This window comes from Salmo salar, chromosome 10 (genome assembly GCF_965601325.2).
Source record: "Salmo salar chromosome 10, fSalSal1, whole genome shotgun sequence".
In the NCBI taxonomy this organism is placed as follows: Eukaryota; Metazoa; Chordata; class Actinopteri; order Salmoniformes; family Salmonidae; genus Salmo; species Salmo salar.
In genome coordinates, this window is record NC_138300.1 from 19,642,793 (window position 1) to 19,663,421 (window position 20,629).

The window sequence follows — 20,629 nt, forward strand, 5'->3', positions numbered from 1 at the left end:
TAAAGTATTGACGGCAGCCCTAGCCTTGAGTCTGTATCCTTCTGTGCTGCGCGTGCTCCCTCTCTCTCGCTCACTCCCTCGCTCTCCCTCTTTTCTACCTCTGTCTGTCTCGCTATCCCTCTGACTCTTGTGGACGCAGGTTCCAGTGGAGGTTGCTCCAGTACTGAACAGGACAGACTCTGTCTCAAACTACAGCGTTAACATCTCAACTTTCTCAGCTGCATTTCTCATCTCAGTGAGCACACTCTAACCAGGCACCATGGAGGCCATCAAGAAGAAGATGCAGATGCTGAAGCTGGACAAGGAGAACGCCATCGACCGTGCAGAGCAGGCCGAGACCGATAAGAAGGCAGCGGAGGACAAGTGCAAACAGGTGAGTTCAGAATGATGGAGAGGATACATGCTGATGGATCTATGGACCATACACTAGACACAGTAAAATTGCACACTCTTCGAAAAAAAAGGGTTCCCAAAGGTTCTGTGGCTGTCCCTATATGAGAACCCTTTTTTAGTTCCAGGTAGAACTCTTTTGGGTTCCATGTAAAAAGGGTTTTACGTGGAACCAAAAGGGGGTTCTGCAAAGGGTTCTCCTATGGGGACAGCCGAAAACCCCTTTTTAGTTTTACGGAGTTGGATGATGATGCTCAAACTCAAGCCATGTACAGGCTCTGATGTTATGTCTCATACTGCTCCAGACTCTGTAAGACAATCTCAACATTTATTCCATACCAGACATATTTCTGAGGAAATGAGGCTTAAACACATCACACAGTTTATTTAACTAATCCCAGACATTATGTTTGATTAAAGTATGGACCTAAATCAAAGATTGACATTGTTAGCAATTTATTGTTAGTGAATTTTAAAAGAAGATGTAAGACCAAGTCAATCAAAGTTCATGAAAATGTATGAAATAATCAACTTTTATTAAGCAAAATGAAAGCATATTAAAGATGATGCTTCACGGAGTGAGAGTGTACAGTATGCCTACAAGGGTTTGAGCTGACAGAGCAAAGCTTGGTATGAAAGTGTGAATGTCGGCATAAATCAATAAACGACTCATGGACAATGAAACTTGAAGACGCTGACCTCTGAGGCAAGTTTCCTTCCCAACAGCCCACAGCAGCCTTGGGAGGGAAAGAGGACAGGATGATATCTCCTTCAATGGACCACACACATTACCACCTGGACTTGACAAGAGGAATAAAACAGAGCTACAGTTGAAGTTCGGAAGTTTACAAACACTTAGGTTGGAGTCATTAAAACTTGTTTTTAAACCACTTCACAAATTTCTTGTTAACAAACTATAGTTTTGGCAAGTCGGTTATGACATCTACTTTGTGCATGACACAAGTAATTTTTCCAACAATTGTTTACAGACAGATTATTTCACTTATAACTCACTGTATCACAATTCCAGTGGGTCAGAAGTTTACATACACTATGTTGATTGTGCCTTTAAACAGCTTGGAAAAGTCCAGAAAATGATGTCATGGATTTAGAAGCTTCTGATAGGCTAATTGACATCATTTGAGTCAACTGGAGGTGTACCTGTGGATGTATTTCAAGGCATACCTTCAAACTCAGTGCCTCTTTGCTTGACATCATTGGAAAATCAAAAGAAATCAGCCAAGACCTCAGAAAATAAATTTGTAGACCTCCACAAGTCTGGTTCATCCTTGGGAGCAGTTTCATCTGTTCATCTGTACAAACAATAGTACGCAAGTATAAACACCATGGGACCACGCAGCCGTCATACCTCTCAGGAAGGAGATGCGTTCTGTCTCCTAGAGATGAACATACTTTGGTGCGAAAAGTGCAAATCAATCCCAGAACAACAGCAAAGGACCTTGTGAAGATTCTGGAGGAAACAGGTACAAAAGTATCTATATTCACAGTAAAACGAGTCCTATATCGACATAACCTGAAAGGCCGCTCAGCAAGGAAGAAGCCACTGCTCCAAAACTGCCATAAAAAAGCCAGACTACGGTTTGCAACTGCACATGGGGACAAAGATTGTACTTTTTGGAGAAATGTCCTCTGGTCTGATGAAACAAAAATAGAACTGTTTGGCCATAATGACCATCGTTATGTTTGTAGGAAAAAGGGGGAGGCTTGCAAACCGAAGAACACCATCCCAACCGTGAAGCACGGGGGTGGCAGGATCATGTTGTGGGGGTGCTTTGCTGCAGGAGGGACTGGTGCACTTTACAAAATATATGGCATCATGAGGTAGGAAAATTATGTGGAAATATTGAAGCAACATCTCAAGATATCAGTCAGGAAGTTAAAGCTTGGTCGCAAATGGGTCTTCCAAATGGACAATGACCCCAACCATACTTCCAAAGTTGTGGCAAAATGTCAAGGTATTGGAGTGGCCATCACAAAGCCCTGAACACAATCCCATAGAAAATTTGTGGACAGAACTGAAAAAGCGTGTGCGAGCAAGGAAGCCTACAAACCTGAATCAGTTACACCAGCTCTGTCAGGAGGAATGGGCCAACATTCACCCAACTTATTGTGGAAAGCTTGTGGAAGGCTACCCGAAATATTTGACACCAGGTTAAACAATTTTAATGCTACCAAATACTAATTGAGTGTATGTAAATTTCTGACCCACTGGGAATGTGATGAAAGAAATAAAAGCTGAAATAAATCATTCTCTGTACTATTATTCTGACATTTCACATTCTTAAAATAAAGTGGTGATCCTAACTGACCTAAGACATGGAATTTTTACTAAGATTAAATGTCAGGAATTGTGAAAAACTGAGTTTAAATATATTTGCCTAAGGTGTATGTAAACTTCCGACTTCAACTGTATATCAGCTGCTGCCTATATAACCCCTAAGTTTAGCTTTAGTTTGCATCAAACTGAATTCAGCACATCATATAAAGATTTGTATTTCTATTATTATTTGTATTGTATTCAGCATTGTTGGGAAGGGCCCGTAATTAAGCATTTCACTGTTAGTCTACACCTGTTGTTTACAATGCATGTGACAATAACATTTGATTTGATTTGATTCATGGTGATCTGAGTACTTCATCCCCCTACACTTGGACTAAAGTGATGCCAACTGAAAAAAGGACAAATAGGGGCTGAATGCAGCATCACTGGGATATGTCTTGATTGATGGTCTGTTTTCTGCAAGGCTCGCCCCAAAATCAATATATTTGGTCCAACAATCCCAACCTCTACAGCCACGGAGACCCAGGTGCCAGAGGCTATTCACACTGAGAATGGAGCTTTGTGATGGGGCTCTGGCTGGGGTCCACTGGTAGACCAAGGGCGTCTGTATGGTCGTCCATCCAAATGCCTGACAGGTGTCTCCACCTGGATAGCAGCTGTATTTTTAGACATAAGGAGAGATAGGCCGTGTGGAATCCAGTGGGATTATCAGGAGGCTGTGCATGCCAACGCTCTTATTATTTCTGACTAAAAATAAATGCAGCTTTCAACACCCCGAAGGAAGTCATCATGCACTTTATAGAGTTATCATCTCATCACTGTTACTTTGAGCAGATGATCAATCCATCAGCAGAATTCTTATAATTTTAAAGTCATTCATTTTCCTCTGTAACATTTTACCATCCCATGATAGAGGGGTGTAATAATGGTACCCATGAGGGTGCCTGCTAAATAGGTCCCTGAATAACAAGATTCATTGGTCCTATAAAGTTCACTGAACAGAAACATCTAACAAAGTAATTTTTTATTTAACCTTTATTTAACTTGGCAAGTCAGTTAAGAACAAAATTCTTGTTTAAAATGACGGCCTACCCCGGGCCAAACCCGGACAACACTGGGCCAATAGTGCACCACCCTATAGGACTCCCAATCACGGCCGGTTGTGATACAGCCTGGATTCAAACCAGGGTGTCTGTAGTGACACCTCTAGCAGTGAGATGCAGAGCCTTAGACTGCTGCGCCACTCGGGAGGCCTTGTAAATGAAAATGCACACCCTTTTATTTGCGGCTCTGGGGAATTTGATGTAGCTAGATGTGTAGCTGAAACACAATGCTGTACAAAGCATAGCAAAATATTTTCTTATAGAAAGTGAAAAATCTTTCCAATTCAACCACTTAAATGGATTTCATTCGTTCATAAAAGAGGATATACAAAAACGATAAGACATAAAGGAAACTTGATACTAAAAACCTGGAGGAATTCGAAGAATTCTTCAAGAGACTTTCTTGTTTAACTTTGATAGGGCTGTAATTTAAGATGAGTAAAATATGTTATTATAATACTGAAAGAAGAAAAGACACCAAAAGAAAATGTATGTGTGTTTTTGTGCCTCTGTGTGTGAGAGGGAGCTAACGGATGTGTGTGAGAGAGAGAGGGAGAGGGGAGAGAGAGAGAGAGAGAGAGAGAGAGAGAGAGGGGGAGAGAGAGAGAGGGAGAGAGAGAGGGGAGAGAGAGAGAGAGAGAGAGAGAGGGGGAGAGGGAGAGAGGGAGAGAGAGAGGGAGAGAGAGAGGGAGAGAGAGAGAGAGAGAGAGAGAGAGAGTGTGAGTTAACTGTGTGTACTTTTAACTAACCAGCATCTGTCCTGCTCTAGCTGGAAGACGAGCTGCTGAGCCTGCAGAAGAACCTGAAGGGGACTGAAGATGAGTTGGACAAATACTCTGAGGCCCTCAAAGATGCCCAGGAGAAACTGGAACAGTCTGAGAAGACCGCCGCAGACGTGAGTAGGCACCAAAGCCCCTGGGTAGAGCCCCTATAACACGCCCACTGGGTAGTGATTGGAGGGAGGGGACTAGGAGGAGGTTGGAGGTATGGGTTAAATATGTTTGGGGCACACCTGAGCCAATACCCTCATTAACCAAACCACAGGCCCCCCAGTTCCTGTCATATGTTTAAGTTTGTTTAGAAAATGTAGAAACTAAGAATAAGGGCTAAGAATAACGGGCTAATATTGCTTATTTGGGGAACGGTAATGTAATAGTCCATCTATAACACAGGTTCTCTGTTATGAACAGTCCCTATTACCAAGGCTTTATTATTTAGTTAGATAATTGTTACAGTATTGAGCATTAGTGGAATGGCTCCCACCTGTTGGGACTGAGCCTTCACCCAGTCCCTTCACTATCACTAAGGGCTCGAACACACCAATAGTGTTTGCCTACCAAGAGTACTTACGAACCGAGTGCAGACCAATTTTACATGTAGAATCGCAGAGTCGGCAGTCAGATGTCAAACGCACGCTGAACGATCGGTAGGCGAACAGGAGATCCACATTCCTGTGCAACATGTGTGACCCTTAAAAGGACTTCAGAACACCAAAACCAAATATGGCCACTGTTGTACCAGCACAGATCATTATGAATGGGAATATCCATTCTACAGATTCTAGTTCTATGGCTGGCCCGTTGCCCCAGTGCCAGTGCCAGCTGTGAGTGTGCTTTGATCAGGCCTATCTCCTGGGGAGGAGATCAGAGAGTGTGTTCACATTCTTGTGCACCCAGTCCTGTACACCCCATACACACTCACACTCAGTCGATCTGTTCCACCTAAACACAGTAACGCTGGTTAACAGACAGTAATGCTGATAAACACAGCATAGTGATTATTGTATGGCTGGTCAGTTGCTATAAAGGGGGTATCCCTATACCTTCACTGACTGTACTGCACTGTCCAGCTGTACTTACAGGCTTAGGCTTCATTTCAAAGTTTCATATAGAATTAAGGGTGTATTTGTCATACTTATAAGGGGTATTTTTCAGTATTGAGTGAGGATAAACTTGTATTGTTGTTTCTCAATAGCCACAATCTTATTTTAATCTATAGCCATTGAAATATACAGAATGTACAGATTTTCATCAGAAGAAAGGAAGATTTTGACACAAGCAGCTGTCAGAGAGGACGGCACTGTTTGTTTTGCCCGTGGCTAAATGATGTTATCCTGCTTTCGTCCTCAGATATTATCACTCACACCAAACACAGCAGGCCTGGTGCCTGGGATCTGCAAGCAGACAGACAGAACGAATTACCACAAATATTTATACAATAAACAATATAAGCAAACCAACATAATGATTAACATCAGGATTTTGGAGAGGGGGAGGCTGATCCTAGATCAGTGTCTAGGGGGAACTCCAACCTGAAGCTTGTGGTATGTCCTACACTCTTAGAAAAATAGGTGCTATCTAGAGCCTAAAAGCTAAAAGGGGTTCTTTGGTTGTCTCCATTGGAGAACCCTTTAAAGAACCCTTTTGGGTTCCAGGTAGAACCATTTTGGGTTCCATGTAGAACCCTTTCCACAGAGATTTATATATGGAACACAAAAAAGGTTCTAACTGCATCCCAAAATGGTTCTACGTGGAACCAAAAAGGGTTCTTCTATGGGACAGCCGAAGAACCCTTTTGGAACCCTTTTTCTAAGAGTGTAAGTCTGTGTCTTTGGGGCATGCTACATTATGAGGGAGTGGGCTGTAGTGAATAGGGGGCTGGTGGTAGTTTATTGCAGGCCTGTTACTGATAAGGGCTGTGGAGCAGCAGGGGAGAGCAGGCTCCAATAGCTGAGTAGCAGTCCTAGAATGTCAGGAATGCAGCTAAAGCAAACAGAAAGGCCAACACAGTCCTGTGTCTAATGAAATCAATGCTCCAAGCTTTTCTGGTGGGCAAATCACACTGGCATTTACAGAGCTGGAGCTGTATCGACCACATTTCCACAACAGACACTCACTCAAGACACCATAAATCAAAACCTGCTTATTCCATCTGCTGGTTGGAGTATATACAGACAACTGAATCATAAGCATTGCTTTGTGTATTGGCACCCACACACATATGAGATATTTAACAATAAAGTTACAGTAGCCAATACAAATAGGCATCTCCAGTGCTACACTAACACACCACAACATACAGTAGTGTGTTGTCAGGAAAACAACCTCTTACTCAATGTTAACAAAACAAAGGAGATGATCGTGAACTTCAGGAAACAGCAGAGGTAGCACCCCCCTATCCACATTGACGGGACAGCAGTGGAGAAGGTGGAAAGTTTTAAGTTCCTTGGCGTACACATCACGGACAAACTGAAATGGTCCACCCACACAGACAGTGTGGTGAAGAAGGCTCAGGAGGCTGAAGAAATTTGGCTTGTCACCTAAAACACTCACAAACCTTTACAGATGCACAATTGAGAGCATCCTGTCGGGCTGTATCACCGCCTGGTACGGCAACTGCTCCGCCCTCAACCGCAAGGCTCTCCAGAGGGTGGTGCGGTCTGCACAACGCATCACCGGGGGCGAACTACCTGCCCTCCAGGACACGTACAGCACCCGATGTCACAGGAAGGTAAAAAAGATCATCAAGGACAACAACCACCTGAGCCACTGCCTGTTCACCCTGCTACCATCCAGAAGGTGAGGTCAGTACAGGTACATCAAAGCTGGGATCGAGTGACTGAAAAACAGCTTCTATCTCAAGGCCATCAGACTGTTAAACAGCCATCACTAGCACAGAGAGGCTGCTGCCTACATTCAGAGTTGAAATCATTGGCCACTATAACAAATGGATCACTAGTCACTTTAAATAATTCCATTTTAATAATGTTTACATATCTTACATTACTCATCTCATACGTATAGTATTTTATACTATCTACTGCACCTTGCCTATGCCACTCGGTCATCGCTCATCCATATACTTATATGTACATATTCTATTCATCCCTTTAGATGTGTGTGTATTAGGTAGTTGTTGTGGAATGTTAGATTACTTGTTAGATATTACTGCACTGTTGGAACTAGAAGCACAAGCATTTCGCTACACTCGCATTAACATCTGCTAACCATGTGTATGTGACCAATTAAATTGGATTTGATTTGAGCATAGCCTAAAAATCTAAGACTTTGGACTTTGATCTGGACAACTGTTGATAAAACCTGGATTTTTTGGTACACTGTAACATACTATATAGCATCATAAGAATGAACTGTTCAGTTTAATCTTTTAAAGGTCAAGGATGACTTTTCCCTGTCAGAGAGGGGAGCTATTTTTTTAGGCAGTTAAAATTGTTACATTTAGCCTCATGTTTGCTGGACTGGATTTCCCCTGTAACGTTACTCCTTGTTTTTTTTGTTACTAAACTGAAGACCTGCATTTGAAGAACATACGTAATTTACCATAGGCAACTGTTGACTTACCTAAGGCTTTACAGGCTATGTACTGTATTGATGTCTCATCATTTAAGCTGTTCATTGAATTTTCATTGAAAGTTCCCTTCGCCTACAGCCCTCTCAAGCATCACGCAACCAGGACCGGCACGCCCTGACTATCCTGGAACCGTGACCTCATCTGAATCACACTTCTCTGCGTTGGAGGAGTGCACATTAACTTTTCTCATCGTTCCTGCCATTTTATCTGCCTTTCAAAACTGGAACGCTGCGCTTCGCTAATGCGTTCATAAATATTACATTCCAAAGTAGATATTTTAATAATTTTGTTAAGCCATTCTTAGGCTGAAGCTGAACTTAAGAAACATTTCGGGAAACACCTGGATAGCCTACTGCTTTGGCTTATACAACTTTTATTTTTCCACTTGAGATTTCTATTCTGCTCTTTCGGGCCATTCCAAAGACTTTGAATACTATTTGTAGCCTATATCCTGTTTCGAATAGACTAAAGCAGCTTTTACACAATATTTTATTTTTCTATACCAAAAGTTTTCTTTTTAACCAAATAGCACGACAATGGCAGGTTTGAATTCTTTGGAAGCTGTGAAGAGAAAGATCCAGTGTTTGCAACAGCAAGCCGACGATGCAGAAGACCGGACTCAGGTTTTACAGCGAGAACTGGATGGGGAACGAGAACTTCGGGAGAAAGTGAGACAATAGAATACTTATCTTTTCCCCCTCTCTCTGTCTATTCCCTTTGGAAACGTCTTTTACCTGTCCTTCTCCACCTGACCAAGTCTGTCATGTTCACTATTACAAAACAGCGTTACGTTCTGTAATAGTGTGGTAAAGCCACGTTAATTAATTGATCTGCCGGTAGTGATGAAGACATACAATGCGTGGCGTTTGGTCTCCAAACAAAGCTGGATAATCATTCTTAGAGGTGTTATAAAAGTAGGAATCGTCCATCTTTGTCTTAGAAGGTCCTCTATTGACATATTTCATAGCATTAATATATGATCTTATTCTCGTTTTGGACATTGTCACATTTACTTTTCATTATGAAGGGAGTAAGCTGTAAGTAGTCTACCTCATTAGTATTACATCTTAATAAGGCCTAATTTTGGTTTGTATAAGTGCAAATACTGGAATAAGATGTTAGTAGCCTATAGGTAAACAGGGTAATTCTGGAGAGCCAGTTCAAACTTAGCTGGATGGTTCAAAAAGTATTTCACACACTGTTCCTTCTTAAATGTGCCTAGGGGATCTGAATCATCAAACATAATATGATGATATTTCCAATATAAGTATTAAATGGCTTGTTGCATTATGCGATATTAGATTCTGACAGAGAGTGGGGGAAGGAGAGAGAGATTGGAGAAAGAATGAGGGCGAGAGAGGGAGAGAGAGTTGTGGAGTTACTGCTCAGTAGAATGGGAGGCAGCCTTGACATGTTATGTATGTTAAAATACTTGATTATGTATGTAGAGAGCGTATGTAGGCTACCATTTGCATACTTGTAGGAGGCCGGATGATAGAATTAGAGAGAGAAAGCTCAGGTCTTTCCTGGAAAGGCAGCAGAGGGGAGGTAATGAGAGGATCTGGCTAAAGGAAGGGTTTCCCCTTCATTCAGAGGAATCTATTGCAGGGAGCAAAGAAAGAGAGATGTGAAATGGATGGAATTGTCCTCCATGAGAAGCCCAGGATGTCAATGTGCCAGACCACTGGCATCTTGGGAGTTGTTGTCAGCTATAGGCCTTGTGGGGAGGCAGCTTTCACTGATATATGGTGATAAACAAAGAAGAGAGAACCTCAAGGCTCACTAATGACAGAACACTGACTTGTTATCATTGTACCATCTAAAAGCTGTGACATATCTTTTCAATAACCAAAAATATTGTATTTTCATCTGTTTGAAGCTGGTGTACAAAACCGAACGAAACATAAGAATGGGAATCCAAGAAAGAGTGCACATAGAACAGATCTACCGCTTCTTAGACTTGCTTTCAATGAGAATGACAGATCTATAGCTCATAGTTCTATGTGAATTTGGTCAGGTCGCTCAGAAAATTACATATTGCAGCTTTAATTCATCCCTTGAATTAACCCCAAGCCTCCAAACTGGTTGCTATTGAGATCCGCCATTCATTCACAGTTCACTCAGACACAGACTGTCTTAACATCATTTCAGTCTTCTCAGCTTCAAAGCATAAGAACACGTACCTCTTAAACTCAAGCTATTTGTCCGTGTTCAAGGATGAAAAGACTTGAAGTGGTTGACTGAGCGCTTGTGTAGCAACCTTATGGGAGTATGGGCCCATGTGTGAGTAATTGGCGCAGAGCAGGATGATTTCTTGGCACAACAAACCCTTTCACTGGAACACGGTACAGAAAGGAGGGACCATTGGTCTGTCTTTGAGGTAGTGAATTGTCGTTTGAATAGTTAAAGCAGGGAGACTCTTTTCGGCATCAAACAAATTCCTTGACGTTAATTTGGTGTGAAGTGGTGTTCTTGTCTTTCAAGGCGTTACTTTACTTCACACTTCACCCTCAGCTTTTGTTGAATCGCCGTTGAAAGATTCAATGAAGAAAAGTGTGAGGAGCAAAGTGTCCCACCATTTATATTCTTCTGGATATTCATTTCAACAGTTCTCACAGTTTAGTTTAGAGATTATTTCAGGTAAGATCTATTTTCCATTCATGTAGATGAGAAGGATGATTGCCACCCACTGGGCACAGACACCAATTCACATCTATTCCAAGTTGGTTTAACGAAATTTCTTTGAAATAATGTGGAAACAACGTTGATTCAACCAGTGTGTGCCCAGTGAGTAGCTATAGCCCAGGCTCTGCTAACTCCATTCCCAGCCGAGCCAAGCCTCTTCCTGGAGGGAATACCTCTGGCTCGATATAGACTTTTTTGCGCCAAACCACAGATCTAGGATCAGATTACCCTACCCCCAGTCCTAGTCTTAACCATTAGAGGGATGAAACAGTATCTGACCCAGTATCAGTGGTTAGAGACGCAGCTTCTCTACTCCCTGCCCCTGAGGAACATGCCCAGGATACTGCCTGTCTGCCAGCTACACTCTGACACTTCCTGTGCTTCAGCCCAGATCAGCAGGAAGATAAGCAGATGCTGGACATTTCTCCCAGGCCTGGGCTCTATGATACAGACACATCCTGATTATGTGAAGGGTCAAGACAACCCAGTTGCTATTTGAAGTTGGCCACTGACTTTGTTGCTGAAGGTATTTCTCACCAATACTTTTTTCTTTGAAATACCCCAACTAATCCCTTCTTATAAAAGTCTTAAGGGCAGACAACAGTCTGTCCCTCTCACCAAGCTTTAAATTACATTTGTTTGCTTAGATCTGTATGCTTTTGACAGCCACGTAAACATACAGCAGCCTACAGTGAATGCCAAATAGGCCTAGATCTGTTGACTGGCCTGTCTGGTAATTGGCTAGTGGTTTCCTGCCCCTAATAGCACCAGGATGAATTGCATGCTATGGAAAGAATTACTTCCTTGTTCCACTGGATTATTTTTTCTCTTTGGACTTTCTCTATGGGAATATCACGACTTTCCTAATTTAACTTCAAAAGTAATGCATTTTGGCATTAATTGAAGTTCCACGGGGCACTCCCTTGAGCCTTCGAAGTACAGTATTTGAAGTAGATCAGGGATGCAGTGGCGGGTAAACGCACATAAACTTTTACGCCGTTTACCCACCTTTTTTGGGTGAAATAGCGTTTACTCACCTTTTTAATTTTGTTAATTATTGTTTACCCACTTCTTATTGTGTTCCCAGCATTGACCAATACTCAGAACACTAATATTCTATATAGGGTCCCCAGAAATGTACATGGAGTCCACTGAGAGAGTCTGTAACCTTATCAAACTTGTATTTCTTCAAATGGGTATAGAATAGAGTACATTTTAGAGTCAACTAAGGGCCTTTTACACTGGTCCACTTAAGCACTTTACAATACAGAATTGCAGTGCAGCTCACATAAGATACTAAAAACTAAGACTTTTCTAGAGTCCAAATGGACTATTTTGGGAGGGATTACCTTATGTGCATTTTGTGTCATTTTTCCTACAGGAAATGACATTAGGCCTTCCCTACAGACATGCATGAAAATCCAATCAAACAATACAGTTCTGAAAATGTCATATGTTTTGGTTTATATCGGTGGTTGTTCGTCTTATCTCGATCACCCACTGGAGTTTATATTTTACCACTACATCGCTGGAGTGGATGTTGTCTTATACTTACTTACGGTGTTGACCAGGGGTCCCACTGGCTGCCGTGCATAGTGACAGGCCTAAGCTTGTCCACTGCTTTAGAGTTGTGGGAGGGGGTCACCATGATATATAGACCAATAATTCGTTTTACTAGCGGAATGTTTACTTGACCTGATGGCACTTAACTCTCTGGTCTCTGCTGTCAACAAGGCTCAAGATTTAAGACCCAATTGAGCTCTTGCATTCTTATTTGCATGCATACCCACACTACTGTGGACCCTACTGAAGCTCCGGCCTTTGGTTTTACCCATGTTCTAAGACTCATATACGAATCCGTGAGCAGTGAGCAGTCTCCACTATAAAGCTGGCTTAAGTCTGGATGAAGAATGGAGCAGGGTCTGAATGTGGCTGAAATCGGATGGAGTTGTCCACTCTATTGATTCAGCATCCTATTTGGATTGAAAAGGCGTGTAGAGCTGCATTAGAAGCATGTGCCTGATGTTTAATAGCCTGCCTTTACATATCTCATTCTCCTCCTGACATGCCTGCTTATATGAGGCTGTCTTTGCATGTTAAATCTCTGCTAACAGATGGGATCACACCAGGACTGGACCAGCACTATTACATAGCGCCTGCCAGGAACACGTCCATAGAAACCCAAGCCTTATGCTCTTCATTACCCCACCATCCTCAAATTAAGCAATTATTACATTCCTGATCTCTCACTTCCTTGTGCTGTAGCCCTCCTTCCCTCTCAATGCCTATGACTCAACAGGATGAGTGCAACAACAGGAATGTATTTCCTAATGAATGGCATGTCTCACCTCCTTGGTCCTTTGTGGCTCAGTTCAAGTACCCCTCACTGCGGCACATAGAACGGGGTGGGGTCGGCTGTGGGGCTGACCCCATCCACAACACATTTTCATTGGTTGAGGCGCATTCGCATTCCACCACGTTGGAGACGTTTGTTCAGCAACACAACCTAGCCTGCGTGGTTATACGTCAGCACGTACATGCAGCTACCGATCAGCTAGCTTTCCACTCTAGCTCTAGCTAGCTGGATAGCATTATAACTAGGTTTACAGAGTCAGTCACAGCTGCCACATCACATCTTTACAGAGTCAGTCACAGCTGCCACATCACGTATTTACAGAGTCAGTCACAGCTGCCACATCACATCTTTACAGAGTCAGTCAGAGCTGTCACATCACATCTTTACAGAGTCAGTCACAGCTGTCACATCACATCTTTACAGAGTCAGTCACAGCTGCCACATCACATCTTTACAGAGTCAGTCACAGCTGCCACATCACATCTTTACAGAGTCAGTCAGAGCTGTCACATCACATCTTTAGAGAGTCAGTCAGAGCTGTCACATCACATCTTTACAGAGTCAGTCAGAGCTGTCACATCACATCTTTACAGAGTCAGTCACAGCTGTCACATCACATCTTTACAGAGTCAGTCACAGCTGCCATCACATCTTTACAGAGTCAGTCACAATAAAAAAACATCTGTTTCTAACACATTTTGGGTAATCATTTTGGTAGCCTTTAAATACTTTTTTATGCCTGCTTATGGTGCTATAGCAATTCACTTTTCACACTTTGAAAATGTTTGTTCACTCCATTGCTATGGTCACCATTGGCTGTCGTCCTCCGCGTGCGTTTGTGCGTGTGCCTGTGTGTGTCGGTGAATGCACTAGAGTTAGTGCTATCCGGTATCCTTGGGACGTCCCTACCATAAACCATAACTTTTACCCCTACCCTTTCCCTTAACCCCTACCCTAACCCTAACCTAACCTTAACCCCTACCCTAACCTTAACCCTACCCTTACCCTAACCATAATCCCTACCCTAACCTTAATCCCTACCCTTACCCTAACCTTAAACCCTACCCTTACCCTAACCTTAACCCCTAACCTGACCCTAACCTAACCTTAACCCCTACCCTAACCCTAACCTTAACCCTACCCTTACCCTAACCATAAACCCTTACCCTAACCTTTTATCCCTACCCTAACTTTAACCCCTACCCTAACCCTAACCTTAACCCCTACCCTAACCTTAACCCCTACCCTTACCCTAACTTTTTCTTCATGAAATTGGATGATATTTGGATGAAACCAGTTCAAAGTATTATGACCAAAGTATAACAAAGTACTGTTGCTTCTACATTGATAAGGTTTGATCAGAAAGGTACTGGTCCCTTCCCCCATGTCAAACACTTGGATTCAGGATTATTAAGGGGATGGGGGTTACTCTTATTTTAATACACCAATGGTAACATGATATTCTCTTACCTAATTTAAATAATTACAGCCTTGTAACCAACATTGGAGAAGGTGTGTTTTGCAGAGGGGCGTGGTAATATAGCTAGATAGCTACTCAACTGCTGCCAAAATTTGACTGTAGGCTGTCAGGAAATATAATTAAAAGTTTACACTATTCATCTATGGCAAAGACACTTATATTTTTCCCATTTCATCTGTGTCTGGTGTTAGCTACTTAATGGCTAGCTAGGTCTTCATCTGTGTCAGCTACTTAATGGCTAGCTAGGTCTTCATCTGTGTCTGGTGTTAGCTACTTAATGGCTAGCTAGGTCTTCATCTGTGTCTGGTGTTAGTTACTTAATGACTAGCTAGGTCTTCATCTGTGTCTGGTGTTAGCTACTTAATGGCTAGCTAGGTCTTCATCTGTGTCTGGTGTTAGCTACTTAATGGCTAGCTAGGTCTTCATCTGTGTCTGGTGTTAGCTACTTAATGGCTAGCTAGGTCTTCATCTGTGTCTGGTGTTAGCTACTTAATGGCTAGCTAGGTCTTCATCTGTGTCTGGTGTTAGCTACTTAATGGCTAGCTAGGTCTTCATCTGTGTCTGGTGTTAGCTACTTAATGGCTAGCTAGGTCTTCATCTGTGTCTGGTGTTAGCTACTTAATTGCTAGCTAGGTCTTCATCTGTGTCTGGTGTTAGCTACTTAATGGCTAGCTAGGTCTTCATCTGTGTCTGGTGTTAGCTACTTAATGGCTAGCTAGGTCTTCATCTGTGTCTGGTGTTAGCTACTTAATGGCTAGCTAGGTCTTCATCTGTGTCTGGTGTTAGTTACTTAATGACTAGCTAGGTCTTCATCTGTGTCTGGTGTTAGCTACTTAATGGCTAGCTAGGTCTTCATCTGTGTCTGGTGTTAGCTACTTAATGGCTAGCTAGGTCTTCATCTGTGTCTGGTGTTAGTTACTTAATGGCTAGCTAGGTCTTCATCTGTGTCTGGTGTTAGCTACTTAATGGCTAGCTAGGTCTTCATCTGTGTCTGGTGTTAGCTACTTAATGGCTAGCTAGGTCTTCATCTGTGTCTGGTGTTAGTTACTTAATGGCTAGCTAGGTCTTCATCTGTGTCTGGTGTTAGCTACTTAATGGCTAGCTAGGTCTTCATCTGTGTCTGGTGTTAGCTACTTAATGGCTAGCTAGGTCTTCATCTGTGTCTGGTGTTAGCTACTTAATTGCTAGCTAGGTCTTCATCTGTGTCTGGTGTTAGCTACTTAATGGCTAGCTAGGTCTTCATCTGTGTCTGGTGTTAGCTACTTAATGGCTAGCTAGGTCTTCATCTGTGTCTGGTGTTAGCTACTTAATGGCTAGCTAGGTCTTCATCTGTGTCTGGTGTTAGTTACTTAATGACTAGCTAGGTCTTCATCTGTGTCTGGTGTTAGCTACTTAATGGCTAGCTAGGTCTTCATCTGTGTCTGGTGTTAGCTACTTAATGGCTAGCTAGGTCTTCATCTGTGTCTGGTGTTAGTTACTTAATGGCTAGCTAGGTCTTCATCTGTGTCTGGTGTTAGCTACTTAATGGCTAGCTAGGTCTTCATCTGTGTCTGGTGTTAGCTACTTAATGGCTAGCTAGGTCTTCATCTGTGTCTGGTGTTAGTTACTTAATGGCTAGCTAGGTCTTCATCTGTGTCTGGTGTTAGCTACTTAATGGCTAGCTAGGTCTTCATCTGTGTCTGGTGTTAGTTACTTAATGGCTAGCTAGGTCTTCATCTGTGTCTGGTGTTAGCTACTTAATGGCTAGCTAGGTCTTCATCTGTGTCTGGTGTTAGCTACTTGGATGTGGATGTGGTAATAGTAGTCTTGGTCCTGGTTGAATAGCACAGAACGTCTTCTCCTTTCATAAAGTATGGTCCTTTGCCTCCGCAAATAAAAATGTGTGGTGTGCTGGTTCGGGCCCGGTCGGTTCCATGAGCCACAGCGAGGGGCTTCTCGTTCAGTTGGCAAGAGCGTGACGCTAGCGACGCCAGGGTCTTGGGTTCGATTTCCGCTGGGGCCATCAATGCGAGAATGTATTTGGTCACTGTATAAGTCGCTTTGGCAAAAAAGAAAGTGCTAAATTATATAGCCAATCCCTGTCGTCTATTGCTCAGAATGTACATAATCGTGACCATTGAAAAGGCTCTGGTGTTGATATAAAGTATCTTGAAGTTATATTGACAGCATAAAGAAAGGCAGTCGCGTGGCCAAAGGGAGGGAGATACCACGGTGTGCAGAGCGGGGGACAAAGGGAGTGATTCAGCACTCCAGATGCCGGGCGAACAACATCAAGCTTATTCTAGTGAGCTGCGGGCGCTCATTGAGGATGCTGTGTCAGTGTGTAATTAGTGTCAGTAGGGTGTCGTCGTGTCATCAGCTGCCAAGCTTCAAACAGCCTCCATATAACATAACATATTCAGCTGGTACTGCAGATATATTGTAGCTACCTACGTGCAAGGAGTTTTTCCCTGACCAATATAACTTGGGTTTTCCAGTTTTTCCTGATCTGGCCATGGGATCAGAAAAGAACTTCCCGGTCCTAGTTATAGACCATAACGTTAACTGAGGTTGCAGGTTCTTCACTCCTGGCCCAAGCCATAGCTACTGACAGACTTTTCATTCTGAACACATTATTGTTGATAGCGATATTAAGTGCCATCATGACGTAATATTAGACATGTCATTAACGTAGTCTGTTTAGTTTCTCACCAGATATTCGCTATCGCCGTTCGTAGCCTAGTGGTTAGAGCGTTGGACTAGTAACTGAAAAGTTGCAAGATCGAATCCCCGAGCTAAATTAGAAGGTAATAATCTGTCGTTCTGCCCCTGAACAAGGCAGTTAACCCACTGTTCCCAGGCCGTCACTGAAAATAAGAATTTGTTTTTGACTGACTTGGATCGGCTTAGTTCATATGAGGAAGAGCTAACAGAGCACGTCCTTGTAGCTTGGTATCTTTCCTTTTCCTGGATCCCAGATGGTTTCATTTAACCATTGTTTTCTCTGTGTGTGTGTGTGTGTGTGTCTATGTGTGATTGTGTGCGCGCAAGTGTGCATGTACGCAAGTGTGTGTGTGCGAGTGTATGTGTGTGTGTGTGTGTGATTGCTCTCAAACGTCTTCCTGGCACTGCACCACAAACATTCTTTAGAGTATGTTTTACCATATAAGGCGCGCAGGCAGCCGGAGAATGCCGGGTGACTAAGGAAGGGGCATGGCTAGGGAAAGAGAGAAAGAGGGAGAGCGAACTCTCCTCTGACCCAGAACTGACGGAGAAAGAAAGAGGGGAAGGAGGAAGGAGAGGGTTGGCTTCCCGTTCCTTTTCTACCTTGAAACGTATTCCACTTCCTTTCTCTCAAAAAGGGTCATTACGTTTAGTCTAAAACGTTTCATGTGTAACAGGAATATACTCGTACTGTATATGGTGAGCCTGTAAGCTGTTATGTCAGCTTATTGGAAATGTGTTGCATACTTTTCTTTGTGGTACTTTTCAAGTCTCCAGAGTATTCATTAGCGACAATCCATAATGGCATGGGCCTTGTCCATAGATAAGTGACTGTGTAGCTGAACTGACAACAACAAAATGTGTCTCCCATCCAACCCTGAGAGACTTCAGTTGTCGAATGCCAGTATCTACCTTCGTCATGAGTCTCACAGAAGAATGCCTGGTTCCCTCCACATGGCTGAATGAATTACCCTCAGAAGCATGAAGGGACATACTGTATAGATGGATAAGCACGTTTTAAAACCCACAGAGCTCTGTCTGAGGGAGATTTCCCTACATCTTAATCGAAGACATTTCACTGTACTTGTGCACGTGACATTAAAAACGTAAAAACTCGAAAGTCTGATGTTAGATCGCCATTATAAACTAGTACCTCAACACTATTGCGCATTGTTTTAGTGGTAAATCCCCTGGTAATCATGTTTCTATGCTGCTGATATTTTGACTACAGCCGTTAAACTGTTCAGGAAGCTAGCTCTGTTGCTAACTGCCTGCCTGTCTGTATCTGGACCTGTTTTACAGCCACATACTGACCTGCGTACCTAACTGACCTGCGCTCATGAATAGAATGTTTGTTTATGTGTGGAGGAATTCTCCAGATAGACATTACTTCACCCAGGAAATAACAATCCGTTTTTCCGGCCTGGTTTGTATTTTCTTTCAAACTGTCTGGCAGTTGATCTGATATCCATAAAATCACATAAAGAAGTTAGGGAACGATATATTATCCACAATGATTCATTTTGTGGTCAATTTATGCAACAGCATTCACTTTCTGGAAAATCGGTCATCGTCGCGTTGGATTCAATTGGCTTTTAGCTGGCTGGCTGTTGTTCCATCAACCTTTCATTTAACAGACATTTCCTGCCCTCCTCCACTGTCTCTTCACAGGCTTCTGTCGTAACTAGGGAGAGAGAGAGAGAGAGAGAGAGAGAGAGAGGGAGGATGGGTGGGGTGTCAGTCAGGCCTGAAAGAGAGGGAGAGATCAAGAGCAAGCAAAAGAGAGGCATAGAATGGAGAGTGCTGACTAAACACCAGTCCCTGAGCAGAGCAGGAAGCCATGTCTCTCTCCAACAGTCAGCCCTGAGCAGAGCAGGAAGCCATGTCTCTCTCCCACAGTCAGCCCTGAGCAGAGCAGGAAGCCATGTCTCTCTCCAACAGTCAGCCCTGAGCAGAGCAGGAAGCCATGTCTCTCTCCCACAGTCAGCCCTGAGCAGAGCAGGAAGCCATGTCTCTCTCCCACAGTCAGCCCAGAGCAGAGCAGGAAGCCATGTCTCTCTCCCACAGTCAGCCCAGAGCAGAACAGGAAGCCATGTCTCTCTCCCACAGTCAGCCCTGAGCAGAGCAGGAAGCCATGTCTCTCTCCCACAGTCAGCCCAGAGCAGAGCAGGAAGCCATGTCTCTCTCCCACAGTCAGCTCAGAGCAGAGCAGTAAGCCATTTCTCTCTCCCACAGTCAGCCCTGAGCAGAACAGGAAGCCATGTCTCTCTCCCACAGTCAGCTCAGAGCAGAGCAGGAAGCCATGTCTCTCTCCCACAGTCAGCCCAGAGCAGGAAGCCCTGTCTCTCTCCCACAGTCAGCCCTGAGCAGAGCAGGAAGCCATGTCTCTCTCCCACAGTCAGCCCTGAGCAGAGCAGGAAGCCATGTCTCTCTCCCACAGTCAGCTCAGAGCAGAGCAGGAAGCCATTTTTCTCTCCCACAGTCAGCCCTGAGCAGAGCAGGAAGCCATGTCTCTCTCCCACAGTCAGCTCAGAGCAGAGCAGGAAGCCATGTCTCTCTCCCACAGTCAGCCCAGAGCAGAGCAGGAAGCCCTGTCTCTCTCCCACAGTCAGCCCTGAGCAGAGCAGGAAGCCATGTCTCTCTCCCACAGTCAGCCCAGAGCAGAGCAGGAAGCCATGTCTCTCTCCCACAGTCAGCCCAGAGCAGAGCTGGAATATCCAGCCCATGAGAAAATGGAATGGAATGGCACTCACTCTGCACAAATAGCTCATAATTACCCTTTTCCCCTGTGCTCTGTTAGCTCCCTCTCCAACTGGAAACCGCCCTCTCTGTGGACCTTTTATTCCAGGCCCTAGCCGTAACGTGTGTTTTGCTGGCCTCTGAAACAGCATGTCTCTAGCAGGCAGGCCTCGTGTTCAGTCCTCACACCCATGGTAACTACCTGACTGAAAGACTGACTGGCTGGTGATAGGACCAAGTGATAGAGGGTAGTGGAGGGCATTTCCCTTTGTCAACACGCCTTGTAATTAGGAGAAGAGTAACTGCAGGTTATGTAAAATGGGTCTGGTCATGGTCAGCCAGAGGCAGGCCTGCGGGCGCTGTACTGAACTGTGGGAGAAGTAGTAGCAGGGCCTGAGTGAGTCGGAGTTTGCTGGAGAACTTCCATTGCACTGGTCTGGAGTCAGTTCGCTGGGAGGTGGATATGTTTATGGACTAAATAAATGTTTGCTTTTCTGTTT

At 43.7% G+C, this 20,629-nt stretch overlaps 1 protein-coding gene across 4 annotated transcripts in view; it reads left to right on the top strand.

The window, feature by feature from the left end:
• The window catches only part of tpm4 (tropomyosin 4), a 26,416-nt gene continuing 5,787 nt past the window's right edge, over positions 1-20,629 (top strand). The window contains exons 1-2 of one of the 4 annotated variants that reach the window (XM_014215714.3): positions 1-373; positions 4,565-4,690. In XM_014215714.3, coding sequence (XP_014071189.1) covers positions 260-373; positions 4,565-4,690 — 240 coding nt within the window. In that variant the 5' untranslated portion in view covers positions 1-259. 4 annotated transcript variants of the gene reach the window in all.